This window comes from Muscardinus avellanarius (assembly GCF_963383645.1).
Source record: "Muscardinus avellanarius genome assembly, chromosome: 11".
NCBI classification, from domain to species: Eukaryota; Metazoa; Chordata; class Mammalia; order Rodentia; family Gliridae; genus Muscardinus; species Muscardinus avellanarius.
In genome coordinates this window covers 70801904-70817789 of record NC_137797.1, presented here as the reverse complement: position 1 = coordinate 70817789, position 15886 = coordinate 70801904, and the positions used below count along the sequence as shown (strand labels likewise).

Here is a 15886-nt window from a genome sequence, read left to right as displayed (position 1 = left end):
ATAGTAGCTGAGGCTGTTCTCGAACTGCAATACTCCTTCTCAGCCTCCCAAATGCTGTTATTATATTTATTTATTTATTTATTTATTGCAGTACTGGGGATGAAACCCGGAGGCATTCTATCTCCAAGCGACATCCCTAGCCCTATTTTTTTATTCTTTTTTATTTTTGTGGTACTGGGGTGTGGAACCCAGGGGCTTTCTACCTCCAGGCTACACCTCAGCCCTATTTTATATTTTATTTGGAAACTCTCACTAAGTTGCTGAGAGCCTCATTAAGTAGCTGAGGCTGGCTTCAAGCCTGAACAATCATCCGGTTTCAGTCTCCCAAATGCTGGAATTACAAGCGTTGCACCACCACACCCAGTGAGGAAGAACATTTTTTTAAATGATATTTATTTATTTATTTATTTATTTATTTATTTATTTATTTATTTATTTATTGGTGGTACTGGGGTTCCTGAAAGCCCTGCTACCTCCGGGCTACACTCCCAGACCTATTTTTACATTTTTATTTGGAAACAGGGTCTCCTAAGCCAGCGCGTGCGGCTGGCTTCGAACCTGCGCGATCCTCCTGTCTCTGCCTCCCAAGCGCGGGGATTACAAGCGTGCGCCACCACGCCTGGCAAGGAAGAACATTTTAAAGTAGCAAATGAGGATGAACATAACATTTAGAGAATGAGGAGTCATCTACAGTTTGAGTGCAAGACTGTCTATAAAAGATGGGAGAATCGCGGTTCACAGACAGCCTCAGCTAATTAGTGAGGCCCTCTGCAACTTAGTGAGACCCTGTTTCAAATAAAGAATAAAAAAATAGGGCAGGAGGTGTAGCTCGGAGGTTGAATGCCCCTGGGTTCTATCCCCAGACGCCCCCACCAAAAAAAAAAGAATGGCCCATACTTGAGAGGTATTTGAGGGTAGACTGAATTCTGAATTTAAAGTAATTGACTAGGGCCAGAGAGATGAGCAGAGGGAAGAACTGGTTCTGTGATTTTATAGATCAAGAAATGGATCGAATGGTAATGCTTTAAGGGATACCAGGGCCTGGCATGGTGGCGCACACTTTGTAATACCAGAATGTGAGAGGCTGAAACAGAAGAATTCCAGGTTCTAGGCCAGTCTCAGAAACTTAGTAAGAACCGGTTTCAAATTAAAATAATAAAAATAGAAAGGGGACAGAGGTAGAATGCCCTGGCTTTAATCTCTAGTACCGAACAAATCAAAATACAAAGGATGCCGGGCGTGGTGGTGCACGCTTGTAATCCCCGCGCTTGGGAGGCAGAGACAGGAGGATCGCGCAGGTTCGAAGCCAGCTGCGCGCACTGGCTTAAGAGACCCTGTTTCCAAATAAAAATGTAAAAATAGGTCTGGGAGTGTAGCCCGGAGGTAGCAGGGCTTCCAGGAACCCCAGTACCACCAAAAAAAAAAAAAAAAAAAAAAAAATACAAAGGACACCAGGGACAGAGCAGGTTTTTACTGGAAAAATAATGAATTCTTTTTTGCCTCCTTAAATCTCAGGGCCTCGGGGATATTCACAAAGAGATGTCTGATCTGGTAGACAATCTGGCAGAGCTGAAGCTTGGGTTGAGTGTTCAGGATTACAATCTAGATTTGGGATTCACCTTTTTTAGTCATGAAAACTCACAAGGAATGAGAAAAAGACAGGAAGACAGAAAAAATCAGAAAGAGAAGTGGACAGGAACAGAAGGCACCTCAGACAAAGGGGGCATGAAAGGCTAAGAAGCTGGCGCTCAGCTCAGCTAGCCTCACCTCCTCCTGTAAATGACTGTGATAAAAGATTTGAGAATGAGACATTAGAGCATTTATTTCCATTATCTATGTACTTCCTGACCTTGTTCAGCTAATTAGTTAAGACTCAGTCCACTTCTCTAAAATTCAAATATGAAACCAAAGATTCACATAGTTTGGACTCAGTACAGTCTTTCAACATACAGAAGTGCTAATTTGTGAGCTCTGAAATACACATTCTTACATGTCTAGTATTCCTACCATATTTCTCAGAATTTCCTTTTGAAAATTTAACTTCCTAATTAAAACTTTATCCAAATGCCAGGTGTGGTGGCGCACGCTTGTAATCCCCGCGCTTGGGAGGCTGAGACAGGAGGATCGCACAGGTTCAAAGCCAGCCTCAGCTACTAGTGAGGCTCTCAGCAACTTAGTGAGACTCTGTTTCCAAATAAAATATAAAATAGGTCTGGGAGTATAGCCTGGAGGTAAAAAGCCTCTGGGTTCTACCGCTAGTACCACCAAAAAAACCCCCCAAAAACTGTATCCAAGTTAAGCCTGGTGTGGTGGTACACACTTGTAATCCCAGTGCTTGGGAGGCTGAGACAGGAGGATCGCACAGGTTCAAAGCCAGCCTCAGCTACTAGTGAGGCTCTCAGCAACTTAGTGAGACTCTGTTTCCAAATAAAATATAAAATAGGTCTGGGAGTATAGCCTGGAGGTAAAAAGCCTCTGGGTTCTACCGCTAGTACCACCAAAAAAACCCCCAAAAAACTGTATCCAAGTTAAGCCTGGTGTGGTGGTACACACTTGTAATCCCAGTGCTTGGGAGGCTGAGACAGGAGGATCGCACAGGTTCAAAGCCAGCCTCAGCTACTGAGTGAGGCTCTCAGCAACTTAGTGAGACCCTGTTTCCAATTAAAGTATAAAATAGGTCCGGGAGTGTAGCCCAGAGGTAGAAGGGTTCCATCCTCAAGACCACACACACACACACACACACACACACACACACACACTCTGTATCCAAGTTAAAGCTGAAATTATATTTATATTTATTTATTTATTTATTTATTATTAACTTTTGCGATACTAGGAATGGAACTCAGGGACATTCTACCTCCGAGTGACACCCCCAGCCCTATTTTTTATTCTTTTTATTCTTTTTAAAATTTTTTTATTTTTTTATTTTTTAAGGTACGGGGGATGGAACCCAGGGGCATTCTACCTCCAAGCTACACCCCCAGCCCTATTTTTTATTCTTTATTTTGAAACAAGGTCTCACTGAGTTGCAGAATCCTCCTGTCTCAGCCTCCCAAATGCTGGGATTACAAGCGTGTGCCACCACGCTCAGCTCTGAAATGATACTAACAATAACCATAACCTAATTTCAAGCTGCTTATCATCATTATTATTGTTATTTAGAACTAGGAAATGAACCCAGGGCATTACACATGCTAGCTAAGCACTCTACTACAGAGCTACATCTTCAGTCCTTGATTTCTTAAAGTAGACAAAATGATTTTTGTCTATTTTTTTCTTAATGGTTTAGTTGAAATATTGGACAAAACTTTTGAAACTAATCTAAACTGTTTCCAATATGAATAATTATGCTTGTTCAGCAACAGCTGTAAAACCAAGGGTAGCTTTCCAACTCTCTATGAAAGTCCATTAAGGACTATTTATCTCTCTCTCTCTCTCTCTCTCTCTCTCTCTCTCTCTCTCTCTCCAGTTGCATCTTAGAACCCTTCTACTGTCCTATAAGTTTACCCACTGGGTTGCCTATTGCCATCAGTGACCTAACAGAATCTTTCTTTGCATGGGGTGGGGGTCTGAACTCTGACCAGAAATAAAGAAGCAGGCTTGTCCTGACCCATCTTTCCCTAGACATTCATGAGAAACGTCTCTCACCAGATTCTTCCACATAATCAGCATTTTTGTTTGCTGCAGTCCCAGTCATTTCCTACCTTGGGCCAGTTGTGACATGCATGAACCCTTCTGCACTGACTGCACATTGTGTGTGCTCTCAGGACCTCAGCTGTGAGGGGAAACTTACAATGGCGCATTGAGTCACAACACAGACCCTTCCTCTCAGAGATTTCTGACATTTTCTCCTTGCATTTAAAATTCTTCTTCCCATTTAAATTTAACAATTTTTTTATTAAGACGATAAAGGAATACGAGGGAGTTGGCAGGCCTAGGGGACTTAAAAATTGAGAGGAAGAGAGAGTTTAAGAAAAGTCATAAAAGTGCTTTGTGGTTACATCTCTTGCCAGCTGGTTTCAGTGTTAAAGCAGAGTATAAAATAAGGGTTCTAGCTTTACAAACCTTTAAAAATTCTTCCTAGGCCTTCAAACAGATAATCCCCAAACAATTAAGAACTTTCTTAAGAAGGAAGTCAAGAGGCACAGCAAATTATGGGAAGGCATTGACAATATCACAGCAAACACAACCGAGGACTAACAGGATGAGCTATCTTTTTTTTTTTTTAAATCTCAGAAAGAATGCTTCAACTACTAGCAAATACAGAGATTTGAGCCAAATATTTAGCTTAAAAATCTCTTTCATCCAGTTGGAATCCAGAGTAAATGATGGCCTTGCTACCCGTTGGATCTGTTTATTTCATTATAATGACTGTTGTAACAAACCATTCCTATGTACAAAGCCAGATATGTAGGAAACTATGAGAAAACTGGAAAAATTTACCAGCTCTGCGGCCCCTGGATTGTGTTATAAGTCACCAGCATATGCAACTCATTTTCTAGTTAAGTAATTCCCTCTGGGGACTCGGTCTGCAATCCACATGAAGGATCAAATTTCATTAGCCGTTGTAGGGAAATGCAACCCTGTGCATTTGCAAGGCAAAACTCCGGAGAGCTACAGCTAGTCTGGCTATCTTCATTGATTTTTCCTGGGAGAGGATTTTAGCTGATAGAAAACATTTGTTGGAAGGCACAGATGAGGAAGTTGAGAAGAGAAGGGAGTCAGCTAGCAGAAAGACAACTAAGCCTCAGTCTTAATGGCAAACTCTGGCCTTAACACTGGTCTGCAGCTGTGTCCAAGCAGAGAGCGATTCAGCAGTAATTCTACCCCCAAGGCTACAAATGACAAAAGGCACAGGAAGACAAGTGTACAAAAACACACACTCCAATCAGGATCCAACTATCTTCATTTCATTTCTAGACAGCAACTTAAATCCCAGTATTAATTTAACATAAAGATGGATCAGAGACCCACAAATCTTAGTATCTATATAAATAATTCACTTGGGACTTCTTAAACTTTAATTTAAAAAAACCTATCGACTACATACTCAACCATACACCAACTGTCCAGATTAGAAAAACAGCTTTGTTTAGTACTAGAATTAGCGTTTTCAAGTTTGAAAGCCACCCAAATCTTACCTTGGTTTGAGTTGGTTCACCTTTCTCAAACATCATCTTCAGCCTGTTCAGTGGAACATTGTATTTCTCTATTTTGGCTGAAGCTTCTGTGTTTTCAGTGGCTTCAGATCTCTCTACTTCGTGCCTGGACTCTCCCAAACAATTTTCCATCTTTTTGCTTTCTGCTGTGTGGTCTTTAAGATTCTCACCGTCGTCTGTGCGGGGATACCGAGAAAGAGCTTCAGGACGTGCTCCAAATCTCGGTGTGGGCTGGGTGTGCTGGTGGCAGTCAGCTCCAGCTCCAGAAGCGGAGCCTGTCACTTCAGCGGGAGGGTGGTCAACTCTGTGCCTGACCTCAGTGCTGTTGTTTCGCAGAGGATCTGTGTGCAGCTCTGCTCCCGGCACTGGGTTCTCCCACTTCTTCTTCAACACCGTCAGGGTCCCCCTTCTAAAGTGCTGGGGGAGATTTTCAGCGTTCTAGAAGAACAAGAAGTAAGTACCAGTTATAACTTGCCTGCTCGGTCAAACATGCTGCTCTTTGTAAAATGAAAGTTAAAACTCCAAGCTGCTCCTGGTCCACAGCCGCTCTGGACAGCTGTGAACAGTTACAGCCCTGCCACATGGAGCAGCATCTACCCCAGGACAGGGAGAGGGAAAAGAGAAAAAGTCGGGAGCTAAAGCAGGAAGTGATAAAAGAGGATAGCCTTATAAGGACAAAATGAGAAGAAAGGACAGCCCAGACCTAATGATAGTTACGTTAGAGACAGAGATTTTTTTTCCCGGAGATTCTTTGGGAAAGCAAGAAAGAAAAAACGATAGATAAATAAATAAATAAATGAAACCAGGTACTTTAAAGTGTAACTATGCATTAATAGAGTTCAAGAAATTATGCCACAGAATCGTGATGAATTCAGCTGGTTATTTTTTTTTTTTCCTTTTAAAACTAAGACACAGTACAGCTGAAACTATACAATACCAATAAGAATGGATAGTAGCATTACAGACTGAAACTATTTGTAGAAACTTAAAGAAGTCACTAGACTTTTGCAAGTATTTATATAAATGATACTTGGTTATATCTGACATAATTTACATGTATACAAACAGTATTTGTTCATTTATTTATTTTTGTGGACCTGGTGGTGGCACCCCAGGGTCTTACATGAAACTATATCCTCAGCCTTCAAATTTTATTTTTAGATAAGAATCTAATCCTCTTATTTCCTGCTCTTCTGTATATGTTTATCTATATCTAAATTCATAGTTATCAGAAAATTTGCTATTTTATAGATCCTCTGGGTGAAGAGCATGTGGTCTAAGAAAACACACCCACCACCCAGACTCTGGATCAGGGGACATATCTACACATCTAAGGGTTCACTTTCACTTGGGCTAAAAGTGGAATTTACACATATGACACTGACTGAAAATGACCTGGAGATGATCTGCTGTTGTAGAATAACAGAGGAAACATGCTTGTTGAAGTACAGCTAAATGCCCCATGCTTTGAAAGTTCTCCTATCTAAATAGAACAGCACCACTTTCCCAATAAATTGTGGCCTCCCATACCTTCTCACTCTCCATTCCTGCAGTCTGACTCCGGGGTTTTCAACTCAGAAAGGACAACCACCTAGGACTGAAAGACTCTGGGGAATTAAGTGGGATTAGCAGCTATATTGGGAAGTAAGTCTCTCGCCCCGGTACTCTTCTGAATACTCCGAGTCACTTCATCAAACAGCATCAAAGCTTGAAAAAGCAAATTATAGAAGAACAAATGCTTGACTCTCACGTTTAAATCATAGCTTCTGAGATAATGATGTGATTCACGGGAGGAAACAGATTAGAGAGAGAAGCAGCATAAAAGGTTTTTGTTGAGAATTTCAAAATGGTTCCTGCTGGGTGTGGGGCACTGCGCCTAGCGTCCCAGCTTTTGGAGGCTGAGGCAAGAGGATCCCATGAACCCGGGATTTCGACCAGACTGGACAACATAACAAGACCCCATCTTGATAAAATAAATATATGATGTCAGATGTGGTGATAAATGCTTATAATCCCAGTACTTGGGAGGCTGAGACAGGAGGATCACAGGTTCAAGGACAGCCTCAGCAATACAGTGAGAGTCTCATCAACCTACCCAGACACTGTTTCGAAATAAAAAATAAAAATGGCTGAGAGTAGCTGGGCGTGGTGGCTCATGCTTGTAATCCCTGGCCTTGAGAGGCTGAGACAGGAGGATCCTGCAGGTTCGAAGCCAGCCTCAGCTACTTAGTGAGGTTCTCAGCAACTTAGTGAGACCCTCTTTCCAAATAAAATAGAAAACAGGTTTGGGAGTATAGCCTGGAGGTAGAAAGTCCCTGAGTTCCACCCCCTAGTACCACCAAAAAAAAAAAAAAAAAGGCTGAGAGTGTAGCTCAAAGGTCGAATGTCCTTGGGTTCAATGTTCAGAATCACCAAAAAATGAAATAAACAAAAAATTAAAAACCAGCTCCAGAAGCTGATATTTCAGTGACAGCAGCACTGCTGGCCCCCCCACTACCTCCTGCCACACAATGAGTGACCTCAGCCCCCCGCCTTCACCTTCCCCACCATACTCATACAGGAACCCCAGATCAGAGTGGCATTTTGCCTTGGTAAGTGGGCACTACTTTTCATGGATACATATCATGGGATCAAAGTATATTTATTGGTGTGGAAAGATACTCTTTGGATATTTTTGAATGAAAAATGCAAATGACAAGTCACCAAGATCCCATTTAATAATAGCATGCATATTTAGAAATATAAACATAGAAAAGTAGTCTAGAAAAAAAGACATCGAGATATTAACAGGTTATCTCTGGGGAATGGATTTTGGCACTTGTATTTCTTTTTATAATAAAATACATATTCATGCCGGGCGTGGTGGCGCACGCTTGTAATCCCGGCATTTGGGAGGCTGAGACCCGGAAGACCGCGGTTCGCAGACAGCCTCAGCTACTTAGTGAGGCCCTCTGCAACTCAGTGAGACCCGGTTTCAAAATAAAAGAATAAAAATGAGGGCAGGGGGTGTAGCTAATAAACATGAATACAAAACAAAATGATACGTCATCTTTATATCACAATAAAACTTTCATGTCACAAAAAAGCTTTTATAGAATATTAAATAAACTTGATGTTAGTTTAAGCAGCATGAAGCTGTCGTTTTATTTCACTGTGAGAAGCAGAAAGAGGGGGATTCGGGTGGTGTCCCAAACAAGGCCTGGGTGGAGGACATCCCCTTAGGGAGCATTTCTGGAGCAGTAAATTTGCTCTTTTATTAAAAGGAGCTCCTAAGGATACAAATTCAAGAGTGCTGAGGCAGAGGTGGGGGACTTGTGGCCGGAAGGACAAAAATGGGGACAGGCAGGGCAGAGTTGTCTGACAGGATTAAAGGCCCCACAGCCTTAAATCACTCTTGGGAGTGCTGCCCAGGCCAGGGCAGTTATCCACGCCTTTAAGATGTGAGGCAAGCAAAGATGGAGAAGAAAGAGAAGAAGTTACACAACAAAAGCAATTGCCAAAAGCACCACAATGAACGGAGAGTTAGGCTGAGAGGCCTGGCTATCGTGGGGTGATGGTACCACTTATGCTTGCTTCTCCTGGTGTTATCCACAGTGCACACGCATTACTCGTACAATCGAGCTCCAAGCTTGTCCTTGGACACGCTTCCCAATTTCTAGAAACTACTATACAGAGCTATTGTGGAGAATAACTGAGTGTGTATTAATGTATAGTGTTAACGTACATAGGCGTCCAGCAAGAGGTGATGATTACTAATAAAGTTAGTACGCCATCCCTCAAAATGGTGACCAGCCATGGTCCAACTACACTGCCCAGTCACCCTCCCAAATTCTGAAAATGAGTTATAGTTTCTTACTGTTCTTTCTATTTGCTGTAGAGGTTGGGGTCAGGGAGCATAAAGTGAGGTGAAATTCTGGGCTGGGGGATATAGCTCAGAGATAAGAGTGTTGCTCAGAATGCGTGAGACCAGGGGCTCAATCCTCAACACTGTAAACACACACACACACACACACACATACACATACACACACACACACACACACACACCCCACAAAAGGCGAAATTCTAATCAATGTCATTTGTATCAAGGTTTTAGCATTTTCCTAATTATTTTCCTTGCATAGGGAACTGGAAAGTCAAGAAGGCTGAAAGTTTTCAAGGATGGCTGGGTGTGGCCAGCATTCGGGAGGCTGAGACAGGAGGACCACGGTTCGCGGACAGCCTCAGCTACTTAGTGAGGCCCTCTGCAACTCACTGAGACCCGGTTTCAAAATAAAGAATAAAAAAACAGGGCTGGGGGTGTAGCTCGGAGGTCGAATGCCCCCGGGTTCCATCCCCAGACCCGCAAAAAAGAGACTCGCAGCCACTTAATGCGACCCAGCCTCAAAGTAGAAAATAAAATGAGGCTGTGGGTGTCGAGTGCCCATAAAGACACACATTTCAAGAAGTGGCACATTCCAATATTCCGTACTTGAAAAGAATCTGAAAATGTACCTGATGGTAATTCTGTGTTTCTGTGTTCTAGGGAGGGAAGTGGAGTAAATTTCTGGGAATCCAGGCAATTATGTAACCCAAACCCATTATTTGAAAGGAGCAAATTTATCCATTTGCTCTCTCAAATTTTTTTTTTGTGGTACTGGGGATCAAACCCAGGAGCATTCTACCTCCAAGCTATACCTGCAGCCCTTTTAACTATTTTTTGTTTTAGAAACAGGGTCTCACTAGTTGCTGAGTGTCTGGCTACACTGCTGAGGCTACCCTTAAACCTGGGATCCTTTTGTCTCATCCTCCCAAGTACTGGGTTATTTTTTATTTTTTATTTTTTTATTTTGGGTGGTACTGGGGGGTGACCCAGGGGCTTTCTACCTCCGGGCTATACTCCCAGACCTATTTTATATTTCATTTGGAAACAGGGTCTCACTAAGTTGCTGAGAGCCTCACTAAGTAGCTGAGGCTGGCTTGGAACCTGTGCGATCCTCCTGTCTCAGCCTCCCGAGCGCGGGGATTACAAGCGTGCGCCCACGCCCGGCAAGTACTGGGTTTAGAGGCATGAGCTACCACGCCTGGCTCTGACTTACTTTTAATGGCAAACTGTCGGTATTCATTAACCTGGTCAATCACTTCATAAATTTATTTATGTGAACATTTGTGTGTGTGTGTGTGTGTGTAACTAGAGACTGAACCCAGGCACAGTCTACCTCTGAGCTATACCTCTAGCCCTATTTTATTTTGAAACAGGGTCTTGTTAAGTTGCTGAGGTTGTCTCAGACCTTAATCCTGTTGTCTCAGCCTCCCAGGTACTAGGATTACAGAAGTGTGCCGCTTTTGTCCAGCTTCCCTCTATTCTTTAGAAGGAAAAATAATCCTGTCACCAGTGAAAAACTGGCGAAACTAAAGTCTAGTTTAGTAATAGCATTGCACTAATGTTAATTTTTTGGCTTTGAGAAATGTACCATAGTTCTATAAGATGTCAGGATTAGGGAAAGCAAGATAAAGGTATATGAGAGCTCCATCTTCTTATGTGTGTGGGTATGGGTGGGGATAGTGCTGGAGATAGAAACCAGGGGCATTTTACCCCTGAACTATACCCCAGCCCCGTTCTATTTTTTATTTTGAAATAGGGTCTTGTTGCTGGGCATGGTGGCACATGCTTGTGATCCCAGTACTTCGGAGGTTGAGACAGGAGAATCACAGGTTCCAGGCAGCCTCAGCTACTTAATGAGGCCCTCCACAACTTAATGAGACCCTGTTTCAAAATAAAGAATGAAAAAAAATAGGGCAGGGGTATGGTTTGGAGGCAGAATGCCTCTGGGTTCAATCTCTAGCTCTGAAAAAAAAAATATAGAATCTTGCTAAACCAGGTGTGGTGGCACATGCCTGTAATCCCAGTACTTGGGAGGATGAGACAGGAGGATCATAGGTTTAAGGACAGCCTCAGCAAGTACTGAGACTCTCATCAACCTAAGGAAACTTTGTTTCAAAATAAAAATAAAATATGGCTGGCAGTATAGCTCAGAAGTAGAATGCCCCTGGATTCAATTCCTGGTACCAACACATATAAACACACACACACACACACACACACACACAACAAGGTCTCACTAAGTCGCAGTCTCACAAGGTGCTGAGGCTGGCCAAAAACCTGTGATCCTCCTGTCTCAGACTCCCAAGTACTAGGATCTCAAGCATGTGCCACCATGCCTAGCTAACCCAGGCCCCATTTTAATTTTTATCACTAAGTTGCCCAGGCTAACCAAAAACTTGTGAACTTGTGATCTTCTTGCCTCAGCCTCTCAAATAGCTGGGATTAGATACACTTTTTTCTTTGGGGGGGGTGGTACTTGGAATTGAACTCAGGGGCATTCTACCTCCAAGCTACAACCCAACCTAACCTTTTTTTTTTTTTTTTTGAAACAGTCTTGTTAAGTGGCTGAGACTGGCCTCAAACCTATGATCTTCCTGTCTCAGCCTCCCAAGTACTGGTGTTACAGATATGAGTCACTATGCCTGGCTCTTCCTCTTCTATTTTATTTATTTATGTGTGTGTGTATGTGTGTGTGTGTGTGTGTGTGTGTGTGTGTTACTGAGGGTGGAACCCAGAGGCTTTCTACCTCCAGGCTATACTCCCAGACCTATTTTATATTTTATTTGGAAACAGGGTCTCACTAAGTTGCTGAGAGCCTCACTAAGTAGCTGAGGCTGGCTTCGAACCTGTGTAATCCTCCCATCTCAGCCTCCCAAGTGCACAAGTGCAGGGATTACAAGTGTGTGCCACCACACCCGGCCTTCCTCTTCTTTTTAGAATTGAAGTCCAGTGACATCAGTCCTTTGCATACAAACCCTTTAAAGGCCTCCTTTCCTTCAGAGTTAAGGCCCGGGTCTTCCCAAAGAGCCTGTACAACTTTTCCTAGTCCTCAAATATTCTAAGACTGCTTTTGCCTCCTGGCATTTGCATATGCTATTCCTTCTGCCTGAACTTTTCTTCCTCCTGGCTAATGTCCTCACCTCAGATTTCTGCCCAAACATCGCCTCATCAGAGGTCAACATCTAAACTCTATCCTCTTTACCTGCTCCATGTCAGTCGCTCCCTGACACAGTCCTTTGTTATCTGTGTCTCCCACTTAAAACATAAACTCTATGAAGGAGGAGTTGTAACCCATACTCATAGTGCCTAATACAGTGTTTGACATGTACTAGGTGCTCTGTGAAAACTTGCTAAAAAACCCAGGCGTGGTGGCGCATGCCTGTAATCCCAGCACTTGGGAGGCTGAGACTGGAGGATCATGGGTTCTCGGACAACCTCAGCTACTTTGTGAGGCAACTTTGCAACTCAGTGAGATCCTGTTAAAATAAAGAATAAAAGATAGGGCTGGGGGTGTAGCTTGGAGGTAGAATGCCCCTGGTTTCCATCCCCAGTACTGCAAAAATAAATAAATAAATAAATAAATAAATAAATAAATAAATGTATACAAGTTAGTTTAAAAAAACTTGCAAAGTAAATAAGTGAAAAGATGGAAAGAAAGAAGAAGGGGGAAAAACAGGCAAGAGAGAGCAGGACAGACGAAGCCAGCAGTTGAATGAAATGTGGTAGCTCTTTTCTTATAATGCACTGGTGTAGATCCATTTTCAATTTATAGAGATATTAAATTAAAGACCCAGTATTACTCCCTTAAAGAGAACAGATAGGGTGTATATATATATATATATATATATATATATATATATATATATGTATATATATTAAATAGGTTAAATTCTAAAAACTGCCAGAAGGAATGTTTTCATAGTGCTAACCAAAATATTCTTGTCCAAATATGTGAGGTTTATTTCTCAAGAGATTAAATCAAGGAGCCAGGCACAGTGGTGCGTACTTACAATCCCAACTATTCAGGAAGCTGAAGCTGGAAGATCACTTGCTCCCATGAATTTGAAACCGGCCCAGAAAGCATACCAAGACCCCATCTCAAAAACACACAAAGAACTGGGTGTAATGGTGCATGCTTGTAATTCTAGTACTTGGGAACTGAGACAGGAGGATAGCAGGTTTGCAGCCAGCCTCAGCTACTTACTGAAGCCTTCTGCAACCTAGTGAGACTAAGTTTCAAAATAAAGAATAAAGCCAGGCTTGGTGGCTTATAATCCTGGAGTTCAGGAGGCTGAGACAAGGAGGATTGACAGGCCAGCCTCAGCTCAGTAGTGAGGCCCTTTGCAACTCAGTGAGACCCTGTTCAAAATAAAGAATAAAACATAGGGCTGGGGGTGTAGCTCGGAGGTAAAATGCACCTGGATTACATCCTCGAAGCAACAACAACAACAAAAGAAGTGTTTGCCTATTATACATGAGATCTTGCTTTCTGGTTGGCTGACGTGGAAAAAAGGATGGCAGCCTAGGAAACCCTGTGTTCTCATTGGAGCAGAAGTAGTAAGCCAGTTTATTAACTTCAGGCAAAGCATTTGACCTTCCCTCCTTCACTCAGCACAGGAAAGAAAGAGGCCCAAAAGAAACAGCTCAGTGAAAAAATAATATTCCCTGCACCTGAGCCAAGTTCTCCTGGGCAAATGGCTCACACATCAGAGCAGCTAGCACAAATGCTCAGCTCAGCGAACACAGCCCAAGCTCGCAGAGCTGCTGGTGGCCGCACAGACTTTGCTCATGAAGTTCCGAGTGCCCAGGACTTCTGAATACTTACAGTTCTCTTCTTTTCCATGTTTGCCTCTTCAGCTGCTTTCTGGTACCTTCAGAGGAGAGAAAAAGAATATGTCCTCAAATTAAACTTACATTCTTACTCTTTTAATCTTTAGGAAAACCGCCTCTGCCTATCTATTTCTGCCAACATTTGTCTTGAATCAATTCTATCAGAAGCAGCAGAGAATCAGAGCAGCCCTCACTTCCTGGGGCTGTTGCAGTCATCTGCTCTGATACAAGACAAAACCCAGGGGATAAGGTCAAATGCTGAAAAGCTATTGAATAGAACAGAAAGTTTGAGGCTTAAATCCTACTTTTGTCACTTATTAACTGTGAGCTGGGTGTGGTGAACACTTGTAATCCCAGTACTTAGGAGGCTGAGACAGGAGGAATGCAGATTTGAGGCCAGTCTCAGCTACTTAGTGAGGCCCTCTGCAACTTAGTGAGACCCTGTTTCAAAATAAAGAATGAAAAATAGGGCTGGAACTGTAGCTTGGAGGTAGAATGCCCCTGGTTCAATCCCCTGTACTGCAAAAGAAGGAGGAGAAAGGGGGGGAGGGGGAGGAGGAGGAGAAGATTACACTATGAAGACAGACATGGTGGTGCATGCTTATAATTCCAGTACTTGGGAGGCTGACACTGGAGGATGGAAGGTTCACAGCCAGACTCAGCTACTCAGTGAGGTCCTCTGTGACTTAGTGAGACTCTGTTTCAAAAATAAAGAATAAAAAATAGGGATAGGGGTATAGCTCAGGGGTAGAATGTCCCTGGGTTCAATCTCAGGTCCGCAAAAAAAAAAAAAAAAAAAAAAAAAAAAAAAAGAAAGAAAGAAAGAAGGAAGGAAAGAAAGAAAGAAAGAAAGAAAGGATTACACTATGATTTGACTTTTAAGGAAAAAATATTTTACTATTGTCTGTGGGTGTGTGTGTGTGGGGGGTACTAGGGATTGAACCCAGCAGCATTCTAGCCATGAACTACACCCTCAACCCTGTTTTACTTTTTATTTTGAGACAGGGTCTTGCTAAGTTGCCAAGGATGGCCTTGAAACTGCCAACCTCCTGTCTCAACCTCCCAAGTACTAGAATTATAGGTGTATACCACCACACCTGGCAATTTTTATTTTTCTGTGTGTGCTATGGTTAGGGTAAATGTCCCCAAAGGCCTATGTGTTACATACTTGCTCCTCAGGGAGGCGCTATCAGAAGGTAATAGAGCTACATAGGCATAGGGCCTAGCAGGAGGTCCTTAGGTTACTGGCACCATAGGGCCCCGTTCGCATCTTCCTTTCTCTTCCTTTGTGGAAGAGACATATGACATATGACTTGTGACATAAGTGGTTTTCTCTACCACAGTGCTCCTGGTGTGCTACTCTTGCCCAAGCCTCAAAGCAACAGAGCTACTATCTTAGATTGGAACCTCAATGACTTTTAGAAGAAAACATAAGAGCCAGGTGTGATGGCACACACCTATAATCCCAGTACTTGGGAGGCTGAGACAGGAGGATCGCAGGTTCAAGGACAACCTTAGCAAGTAGTAAGATTCTCATCAACCTAGTGAGACCCTGTTTCAAAATAAAAATAGGGCTGCAGGTGCAGCTCCAAGGTGGAATGCACCTGGGTTCAACCCCAGTATGAAAGAAAAAGAAGGAGGAGGAAACAGTGATGATGACAACATAGAGAGAAGCTTCATGATTTGGCAATGATTTCTTGGATATGACACAAAAACAAAGAGAAAAAAAAAAAAAAAAAAAAAGAAGCCAGGCCTGGTAGTGCATGCTGTCCCAGCTACTAAGCAGGCTGAGGCAGGAGGATCACAAGTTTGAGACCAGCCTGTGCAACTTGGCAAGATCCTGTGTTAAAATAAATAATTATATATTTTTAAAGAATCACCAAGCTGGATATGGTGGTATACTTGCAATCCCAGCATTAGCGAGGCTGAGACAGAAGGATCACAGTTCGTGGACAACCTCAGCTACTTACTGAGGCCCTCTGCAACTTAGTGAGACCCTGTTTCAAAATAAAGAATAAAGCCTGGCGTG

At 42.7% G+C, this 15886-nt stretch overlaps 1 protein-coding gene across 6 annotated transcripts in view; it reads right to left on the bottom strand.

Annotated features, from left to right (window-relative positions):
• LIMA1 (LIM domain and actin binding 1) overlaps positions 1 to 15886 on the bottom strand; it is a gene marked incomplete at both ends in the record, with an annotated part of 78140 nt that overhangs the window by 40878 nt on the left and 21376 nt on the right. For 5 of the 6 annotated variants that reach the window (XM_080705825.1, XM_080705820.1, XM_080705821.1 and 2 more), the window contains 2 exons: positions 5145 to 5600; positions 13853 to 13898. In XM_080705825.1, coding sequence (XP_080561951.1) covers positions 5145 to 5600; positions 13853 to 13898 — 502 coding nt within the window. Of the gene's footprint in view, positions 1 to 5144; positions 5601 to 13848; positions 13899 to 15886 lie in introns of all 6 variants that reach the window. The other variant, XM_080705824.1, reaches the window with a different exon arrangement.